The 10701-nt window shown below is 41.4% G+C and overlaps 1 protein-coding gene across 2 annotated transcripts in view; it reads left to right on the forward strand.

Annotated features, from left to right (window-relative positions):
- Window positions 1–10247, forward strand: part of PRSS23 (serine protease 23) — a 67939-nt gene extending 57692 nt beyond the window's left edge. For both annotated transcript variants that reach the window (XM_072134068.1, XM_072134067.1), the window contains exon 2: window positions 801–10247. In XM_072134068.1, the coding sequence (XP_071990169.1) occupies window positions 816–1934 (1119 nt within the window). In that variant the 5' untranslated portion in view covers window positions 801–815 and the 3' untranslated portion in view covers window positions 1935–10247. The remainder of the gene's footprint in view (window positions 1–800) is intronic.
- Window positions 10248–10701: the final 454 nt, after the last annotated feature.

Genomic DNA, 10701 nt, shown 5'->3' on the forward strand with positions numbered 1-10701 from the left:
ATGGTGACACACAACATCTGGCACATAGATGAGTGCATTGATCCCAAATCTTTACATTTATCCAAGTAAATGGCCCATAATATTGTACTTTAGTAAAATGTAGCTCTTAGAGGGGTTGTACATTATTACAAAAACATGGAGCTTTCTACCTAAATTGGTGCAATACCAAATACAACCTGACCACAGGTTTGGCGCTGTTTATAGATTAGAACAATTAGTAGTAACCATCATCTTATCTCCATGAACTATTAAACCTTTACGTTCGGAATGAGTGTTAGAGAGAGAATATGAGATAGTTGAAAGAGATACAGTTTCTATATAACCCTAAGTGCTTGATCTCCCTCAACACTGATGAACGCTTCATTATAATTAGAGATGAGCAGACCCAATGGTTGAGTGCAGGGTTCAGATTCAGACACCTGGCGCCTAAAACCAGTCCGGTAAATTGACGCTCCTGGAATGGTAAGTATGTCTCCCCTGGCCAATCATAGCCATAGCTAGTTCCTAGGGGCGTCAGTTTGCCGAACTGGCTCTTTGGCCACCAATCAGGCAATATGTCAGGTGGCCGAACCCAAACCTTCAAACCCTTCCATCGGCTCTGCTCATCCAACTATAATGTAAATGCCTTTTAGTGAGAGAGAAAGAACTATGCAGCAGATAATCCTCTACTTTCTGCATGCCATTTATAGGAGACATTATAGCAGCTAGTCTCCAACCACCAGCTCCGAGACAACTGTGGATTTGGGACAGTTTTTGATAGTATACTTACTATACTTACTAATTCCTATCTGTTTTCCCAGATTGAAGACATAACTATGGCTGAAAAAGTGTCTGCAGCTTGCGTCCTCCTGTTCCTGATCTCCTGTGTGGAGTCTAAGTCAAAACCTACTTGGCCAAGCTACAAAGTTCCAGTGGTTCTTCCTCAGGTGATTACTGGCCTAGAGAAACCTCGATTTGATGCAGAACCAAGACTTGATGTCCCTGGATCTTGTGGAGCAGAATGTCATAAGCAATTTCCAATGCCTACTTTGGATAATCTGAAGGACAACATGGCCTACGAAACTTTGTATTCCAACGGGAGCCGCACTTTGACAGAAGTAGGGATCTATGTTCTTGCCAACAGCCCAGAGACTGCAAGAGACCATGGGAGGTCCCGTCAGAAAAGACAAATCTATGGATATGACAGTAGGTTTAGTATATATGGGAAAAACTTCTTACTCAATTATCCTTTTTCCACGTCTGTAAAGTTGTCCACTGGTTGCACCGGCACATTGGTGGCAGAGAAACATGTTCTTACGGCTGCCCACTGCATCCACGATGGCAAAAGTTATGTCAAAGGGGCTCAGAAGCTCAGAGTTGGATTCCTAAAGCCAAAATATAAAGATGGAGGTAAAGGTCTTAACCAAACTTATTCTGGATCTAGTGAAAAAATGAAATTCCAATGGATTCGGGTTAAAAGAACCCATGTCCCAAAAGGATGGATTAAAGGAAATGCCAACGACGTTGGCATGGATTATGACTATGCCTTGTTAGAACTCAAAAAACCCCACAAAAGAAAATTCATGAGTATTGGTGTCAGCCCAACTGGCCGACAGTTACCTGGTGGGAGAATCCACTTCTCCGGTTTTGATAACGATAGACCGGGAAACTTAGTCTACCGATTCTGTGATGTCAAGGAAGAAACCTATGACCTACTTTACCAGCAATGCGATGCCCAGCCTGGGGCCAGCGGTTCAGGAGTTTATGTCAGGATGTGGAGACGCGACAGACAGAGATGGGAGCGGAAGATTATTGGAATCTTTTCCGGGCATCAGTGGGTGGACAAAAATGGGGACAAGCAGGATTTTAATGTAGCGGTGCGTATTACTCCTCTGAAATATGCACAAATCTGCTTCTGGATCAAAGGAAATTACATAGATTGCAGGGATGGATAACCAAAATTTGTCAAAATTTTGTAAAATTTGCGAATGAATGTACTGTTCTGCCAATGCAACTTTTCTCTTTCTGCTCTCGTTCGTGGAGATGTGAGAGCTACGAGGCATGTTCTGGGCAATGGAGCTTTTGATTCTCTTTTACAAACATCAGCAGGGCAATGAAGACTGCACGGACTTGTGGCTTTCTTTTAAAGGGAATGTGTTGCCAATTTTTGTTTTCACTCATTAAAATGGATCACAAAATATATAAAGTTTTTACAAATCTGATTTTAATTCCTTATTGTAGATTTTTGTATCAATGATGGATATGGCGGTGGCCATCTTGTCTGAGCTCTGGTAACAGCAGTAATATGCAGCAGCCACATGGATATGGGCAGTTATAGAGTGGAGTCATCTCATTGAGATCTATGGAGAATTCTAGGCACGCTATGTACTAATAGTAGGCGTAGATAAGAGATGATATCATCTATTGTCAGTAGTGATGTAATGATGGGTCAGTGTTATCTATATAGAGGTCATTGTACAGGGAGGGGGAGGGGGATAAGCTGTGACATCATCTATTGTCAGTAGTGATGTAATGATGGGTCAGTGTTATCTATATAGAGGACATTGTACAGGGAGGGGGAGGAGATAAGCTGTGACATCATCTATTGTCAGTAGTGATGTAATGATGGGTCAGTGTTATCTATATAGAGGTCATTGTACAGGGAGGGGGAGGAGATAAGCTGTGACATCATCTATTGTCAGTAGTGATGTAATGATGGGTCAGTGTTATCTATATAGAGGTCATTGTACAGGGAGGGGGAGGAGATAAGCTGTGACATCATCTATTGTCAGTAGTGATGTAATGATGGGTCAGTGTTATCTATATAGTGGTCATTGTACAGGGAGGGGAGGAGATAAGCTGTGACATCATCTATTGTCAGTAGTGATGTAATGATGGGTCAGTGTTATCTATATAGAGGTCATTGTACAGGGAGGGGGAGGAGATAAGCTGTGACATCATCTATTGTCAGTAGTGATGTAATGATGGGTCAGTGTTATCTATATAGAGGTCATTGTACAGGGAGGGGGAGGGGGATAAGCTGTGACATCATCTATTGTCAGTAGTGATGTAATGATGGGTCAGTGTTATCTATATAGAGGACATTGTACAGGGAGGGGGAGGAGATAAGCTGTGACATCATCTATTGTCAGTAGTGATGTAATGATGGGTCAGTGTTATCTATATAGAGGTCATTGTACAGGGAGGGGGAGGAGATAAGCTGTGACATCATCTATTGTCAGTAGTGATGTAATGATGGGTCAGTGTTATCTATATAGAGGTCATTGTACAGGGAGGGGGAGGGGGATAAGCTGTGACATCATCTATTGTCAGTAGTGATGTAATGATGGGTCAGTGTTATCTATATAGAGGACATTGTACAGGGAGGAGGAGGAGGAGATAAGCTGTGACATCATCTATTGTCAGTAGTGATGTAATGATGGGTCAGTGTTATCTATATAGAGGTCATTGTACAGGGAGGGGGAGGAGATAAGCTGTGACATCATCTATTGTCAGTAGTGATGTAATGATGGGTCAGTGTTATCTATATAGAGGTCATTGTACAGGGAGGGGGAGGGGGATAAGCTGTGACATCATCTATTGTCAGTAGTGATGTAATGATGGGTCAGTTATATCTATATAGAGGTCATTGTACAGGGGGGAGGAGGAGATAAACTGTGACATCATCTATTGTCAGTAGTGATGTAATGATTGGTCAGTGTTATCTATATAGAGGTCATTGTACAGGGAGGGGGAGGGGATAAGCTGTGACATCATCTATTGTCAGTAGTGATGTAATGATGGGTCAGTGTTATCTATATAGAAGTCATTGTACAGGGAGGGGAGGAGATAAGCTGTGACATCATCTATTGTCAGTAGTGATGTAATGATGGGTCAGTGTTATCTACATAGAGGTTATTGTACAGGGAGGGGGAGGAGATAAGCTGTGACATCATCTATTGTCAGTAGTGATGTAATGATGGGTCAGTGTTATCTATATAGAGGTCATTGTACAGGGAGGGGGAGGAGATAAGCTGTGACATCATCTATTGTCAGTAGTGACGTAATGATGGGTCAGTGTTATCTTTATAGAGGACATTGTACAGGGAGGAGGAGGAGATAAGCTGTGACATCATCTATTGTCAGTAGTGATGTAATGATGGGTCAGTGTTATCTATATAGAGGTCATTGTACAGGGAGGGGGAGGAGATAAGCTGTGATATCATCTATTGTCAGTAGTGATGTAATGATGGGTCAGTGTTATCTATATATAGAGGTCATTGTACAGGGAGGAGGAGGAGATAAGCTGTGACATCATCTATTGTCAGTAGTAATGTATTGATGGGTCAGTGTTATCTATATAGTGGTCATTGTACAGGGAGGGGAGGAGATAAGCTGTGACATCATCTATTGTCAGTAGTGATGTAATGATGGGTCAGTGTTATTTACATAGAGGTTATTGTACAGGGAGGGGAGGGGGATAAGCTGTGACATCATCTATTGTCAGCAGTGATGTAATGATGGGTCAGTGTTATCTATATAGAGGTCATTGTACAGGGAGGAGGAGGAGATAAGCTGTGACATCATCTATTGTCAGTAGTGATGTAATGATGGGTCAGTGTTATCTATATAGAGGTCATTGTACAGGGAGGGGGAGGAGATAAGCTGTGACATCATCTATTATCAGTAGTGATGTAATGATGGGTCAGTGTTATCTATATAGAGGACATTGTACAGGGAGGAGGAGGAGATAAGCTGTGACATCATCTATTATCAGTAGTGATGTAATGATGGGTCAGTGTTATCTATATAGAGGTCATTGTACAGGGAGGAGGAGGGGATAAGCTGTGACATCATCTATTATCAGTAGTGATGTAATGATGGGTCAGTGTTATCTATATAGAGGTCATTGTACAGGGAGGAGGAGGAGATAAGCTGTGACATCATCTATTATCAGTAGTGATGTAATGATGGGGTTATCTTCTATTGTAATATCTGTGATGTAATTGAGGAGGTCACTGTATAGAAAACCCCTCAAAACAAGTGATGATCTAGTGGCCAGAGTGAGAATTGCAGGAAACAATACATTTTCTTACATATAGAGTGGACATTTTAAAAAAAACAAATAGGTAATTTTCTGGTGACACATCCCTTTAACGCTGAGTGAGAGGAAGTTTTTCCTGAGTTGCCGATTACTCCATAATACAAAATATGCGCTTTCCCTCTGCTTAATTCTTAGAATGTAAATGTGTCTCTTCTATAAATTCCTGTTTTCCTACAGATTTTTTATTACTGCTGTTGATGTAGATGGGTCTTTTTTATATGCGTTTTTTTTCTCCCTGAAGTAGCTTTTAATCTCAGGATGTACAGAGTTGGCATAAATGCATTATTATTAGGATGTCATTTCTCCGCTGAATTTAGAGGGATTTTTTTTTTAATGTATATATTATTTCCAACCCACCAAGTTCTGGAGTTGGAGAAAGGGAAGAAAATTATCTTCGGTAATTTGACAGATGCTTTAGAAAAAATTCAGAAGAGACAAAACCAGAACAAAAATTAAAATTCATCAACTATGGGGACAATGGGCTCGATTAAGTTATTTTAGATTGAAATGTGAATTATTTTTTTTTTTATACAGAAACTAATGGCCCAATGTGGTCAAAAATAATCAGTGAAGCGTTAGTGGATTTTTCAAACTATGGGGCAGATTTACTTACCCGGCCCATTCGCGATCCAGCGGTGCATTCTCTGCGCTGGATTCGGGTCCGGCCGGGTTTTATGAAGGTAGTTCCTCCGCCGTCCACCAGGTGGCGCTGCTGCGCTGAAAAGCATCTGAACGCACTGGAATTCACCGAGTTGGACCAAGTGAAGGTAAGCGCGTCCCAAGCGACACATTTTCCGTTTTTAAATGCGGCGGTTTTTCCGAATACGTCGGGTTTTCGTTCGGCCACGCCCCCCGATTTCCGTCGCGTGCATGCCAGCGCAGATGCGCCACAATCCGATCGCGTGCGCCAAAATCCCGGGGCAATACAGGGGAAATCGGCGCAAATCGGAAATATTCGGGTAACACGTTGGGGAAAACGCGAATTGGGCCCTTAGTAAATGACCCCCTTTGTCTTTGTGCGTTAAGACTGTGGGTGGAAGTTTTTTGCAATTAGTCAGCTCTTTAAAACTGTTTCCAGCAGTGTCACTAAAAAATAGTGTTGTCCGTTTTTGGCTAATCCAAATATGGCCCTTTCCAAGTTTTTTTTAGTTTATAAGAGACATTCCATCTCAATGTTAACTGTGGCACTAAAGGCAACTGGAATGAGCTGATCAGAGGGGGTCCCAAGTGTCGGATTCTTATCAATATATTAACCTCACTGATCGTCAGGGGTCTCTGATCCATACTGATCTAAAAGGGGTGACCTGCTGATCAGAGGGGGTCTCGAATCCCCAAGTGTCATCAGGGATCTCTGATTCATACTCATCTAAAAGTGATGACCTGTCGATCAGAGGGGGTCTCGAATCCCTAAGCGACGGATTCCTATCATATCGATGATAGGGGATTGGGGGTTCCTCAAGTGTCATCAAGGATCTCTGATCCATACTGATCTAAAAATGATGACCTGATGATTAGACGGGGCTTTGAATCCATAAGTGTCGGATTCCAATCAATATTTTAGACTTGCTGAACGGCAGGGGGCTTTTATCCATACTCATCTAAAAGTGAAGACCCGCTGATTAGCAAGGGCTTGAATCCATACTGATCTGATATTGGTGACCTGCTAATTGATGGGAGTCTCAGATCCCTAATGATTTGATACTGATGACTCAATGATAGTCAGGGGGTCTCAATTCCATACTGATCTGATATTGATGACCTGCTCATTAATGGGAGTCTCAGATCCCTACTGATCCGATGTTGTTTAGCTGCGGATAAGCAGACTTCCCAAGTGATCGGTTCCTACTAATGTTATACTGATGACTCACTGATCGCCGGGGTCTCTGTTCCATACTGATGTTCTATCGATGAACTGCTGATCAGCGGGGTCTCTAATTCATACTTATCTGATATTGATGACCTGCTAATAGATGGGAGTCTCAAATCCCTAATGATGTGATACTTATTACTCACTGATGGTTGGGGCATCTCAATTCCATACAGATCTGATGTAGATGACCTGCTGATGGGAGAGGTCTTAGATCCATACTGATCTGATATTGATTACCTGTCGAACAGCAGGAATCCCAAGTGACCTAGTTGTGATATTGATGACCTGGTGATCAGTGGGGTCTCCGATCCATACTTATCTGCTAATAGATGGGAGTCTCAGATCCCTAATGATATGATGCTGATGACTCACTGATGGTCAGGGCATCTCAATTCCATAGTGATCTGATGTAGATGACCTGCTGATGGGTGGGGGGTCTCAGATCCCTACTGATCAGATGTTGACTACCTCTTCGTTCAGCAGGGTTCCCAGGTGACAGGTTCCTACAGATGTGATATTGATGACTCACCGATTATTGGGGGTCCCATATCTGAACTGATCTGAAATTGATGACCTGGTCTCAGATCCCTACCAATCTGATATTGAATCCGGAAATCTCTTTAAACCTGTGTACACTCCTAACATTCCTTGTATGTGATTAAAGGAAACTTTAAAAAGAACTATTTCACAAAAATTTTTTTTTTTGTAAAATTTCACATTCCAATATGAGGAAGTTGTCATCACCTAATTCTGAGGTTACATTCGTAAATAAGCTGTGTGCGTTTTCCTCCATAAAAGGATATTATACCTATTTATGATAAAATACTAGACTGATATCTGATTTTTTTAAATATAATTTTGCAAAAAACCGAATGTGTTTTGACAAATCTGAAAGTGTGTTAAAGATGGATTTACATAGAATGAACTGTGACCTCCTGCTGTATGAACAGGTCAAGATAAACATTGGGCCCTGTGTATTGTCCCCTTGAAATTCCAGACATATTTTCCTCTGATGGGAAGAGACGGGCACTGACATTACTTTAGGTCCATCACGGTGAAATTCTGGTCTGAACTTGCAGTATGGCCTGAAGCCTGGACGTATTCTCCTGACCCACCTTGTACATGGGGTCAGCTGTTACATGGTTGATTAGACTAAAATGAATCCATCATACCTGGAGAGGGGGGAGGGAGGGTTGTCATCAAATCTCAAAGGGGGTGAAAGCTCCAAATTGTGGATCCATCATTAAAGGTATCTAATTGGATAGGTAAAATGGCCGACCTTTCACTTTCCCCTTTTATCACAAGTCCTTTTAGTTTTAATGATCTTATATAAGGGTATGCCTCGATGAGTCTTCTTGGGTATGAGCCTTTGTGTTGATCTACCATAAGGAGGATCTTATAGAGTCTTCTTGGGTATGAGCCTTTGTGTTGATCTACTACGAGGTGGTTCTTATATAGTCTTCTTGGGTATGAGCCTTTGTGTTGATCTACTACGAGGTGGTTCTTATATAGTCTTCTTGGGTATGAGCCTTTGCGTTGATCTACTTCGAGGTGGTTCTTATATAGTCTTCTTGGGTATGAGCCTTTGTGTTGATCTACTACGAGGTGGTTCTTATATAGTCTTCTTGGGTATGAGCCTTTGCGTTGATCTACTTCGAGGTGGTTCTTATATAGTCTTCTTGGGTATGAGCCTTTGCGTTGATCTACATCGAGGTGGTTCTTATATAGTCTTCTTGGGTATGAGCCTTTGTGTTGATCTACTACGAGGTGGTTCTTACATAGTCTTTTTGGGTATGAGTCTTTTGGGGTATTTAAATCTAATATTGGTATGAGCCTCAAAGAGTATTTTTGGGGATGTTGATCTAATTTAAGAGTTTGCCTCAAGAATGTGCCTTAATGAGTCTTTATGGGTATGTTGATCTACTTAAGGCGGGTGCCATCTAGAATGTTTTAGGGTATCTTGATCTCAAGGAATCTTTTTGGGTATTTGATTTTTGGGGGTTTATGTTGATCTAATTAAAGGATGTGCCTTAATGAGTCTTTTTGGGTCCGATGAGAGGGTGTCGCTGTTAAGATCCCCACTATTAGCCAAACGTAGAGCCATTAGGAATAGATCTTAAATACTCTACAATTCCAGTTGATGGTGAACGTCCCAGCAGTAGGAACAGCATCTTACCTTAACCTAGAGCAGTGGTGGCGAACCTATGGCACGGGTGCCAGAGGTGGCACTCAGAGCCCTGTCAGTGGGAACTCAGGCTGTTGCACCAGGGCAGAGTTCGCCAGACAGGGATCCTTCTGCAGTCTCAGGACTTGCCATGTTTATCATTTTAATGTAGAGCATCCTGGTATATCTGAGGCTGCAGGAAGAGAGAGGAGGTGTGGACAGGGTCAGGTTATCATTGGAGCCCCTCCTGTGCAACCCCTGAATCTTTCTGTTTAGGAGGCTGTCAAGGGAAGCTCCAGTCCCAACCCAAATTTCCTCTCCTTCTGACAAAGATATCGGTGCCCTCAGGCCCATTGAAAGTTGTGGTACAGCACGGAGCAAGAAAATTGCAATAAGTTACTGCTTGAATTGCTGTTTTGGCACTTTTCAAAAAATATGCAGGTTTTGGGTTGCTGTTTGGGCACTCAACCTCTAAAAGGTTCGCCATCACTGACCTAGAGCCTAAATCGATGTTTCTAAGAGGTTGTTTGATTTCCATTGCCCCTTTCTGGTGGAAATTTTTGAGATGGGTTCCAATGACCTATCAAAGTCTACAAAAATGTCTACTTTGGAGGACTTTCTTTCCCCTGTGGTGGTTCTATTAGAAATCACTGGCTACCAGGTTACCCACGCTCTCGAAAATGCCAACTCAAGCAATTTCAATTTGTGGATTTTATTCCTGTGTAATTTTAGGGGAAGTGGATGGTGAAACAACTACAGGCGGTCCCCTACATGAGAACACCCAACTTACAGATGACCCCTAGTTACAAACGGACCTCTGGATAACAGTTATCAGAGGCGTCTGATATGAAGATTTATTGTTAATCCTGGTTCTTATGACAATCAAAAAGTTTTAAAATCCAATTGTCACAGAGACCAAAACATTTTTGGCTGGGGTTACAATTATATTATATACAGTTCCGACAAATTCGACTTAAGAACAAACCTGCAGAACTGCCTGTACTAGCACCAGCATGGCGTCCTACATAATCCTTCTGGCTAAACCTCTTTTGGTTTATGGTGCTTTTATATTTATTTTCTTTTTGTACATTTTATGGCATTTGGTTTCATTAAAGGTGCTTCCCCCTTAATAGCCGCCTCGTGTTTTATTATCTTGTAATAGTTCCTGTGTGTTCATCATTGTCCTGGAAAAAAAAGTTCTCAAATATTTGTACAAATGTTTTTGTATGTAAATTATTGTAAGGATCGCCATGACGTAACACTTCATATAAAGGGTTTTCTTTTTGTATGTAAAAAGAGAAAAAAATCTGATTAAATAAAAAAAAAAATCAGTTTTTTTTAAAGTGTGTAAATTTGTGGGCCAAAATATCATATAACCCGCTGTCCTATGAAATAATGTACTATAAATGTACGCACAGTAACCATTGAAAAAAAAAAGACCAAAAAAATCTTAAAGGGGAAGCACTTTTTATTTTTAGCAAAATGAATAATATTATAAAGGTGGCAGTTCTGGAGGGCTCATCAAGGAAATCTCCCATAAAAGTCTACCATGATAACCCAGAGACACCTAATAAGACAGATTGG

Source organism: Engystomops pustulosus, chromosome 2, assembly GCF_040894005.1.
Source record: "Engystomops pustulosus chromosome 2, aEngPut4.maternal, whole genome shotgun sequence".
NCBI lineage: Eukaryota > Metazoa > Chordata > Amphibia > Anura > Leptodactylidae > Engystomops > Engystomops pustulosus.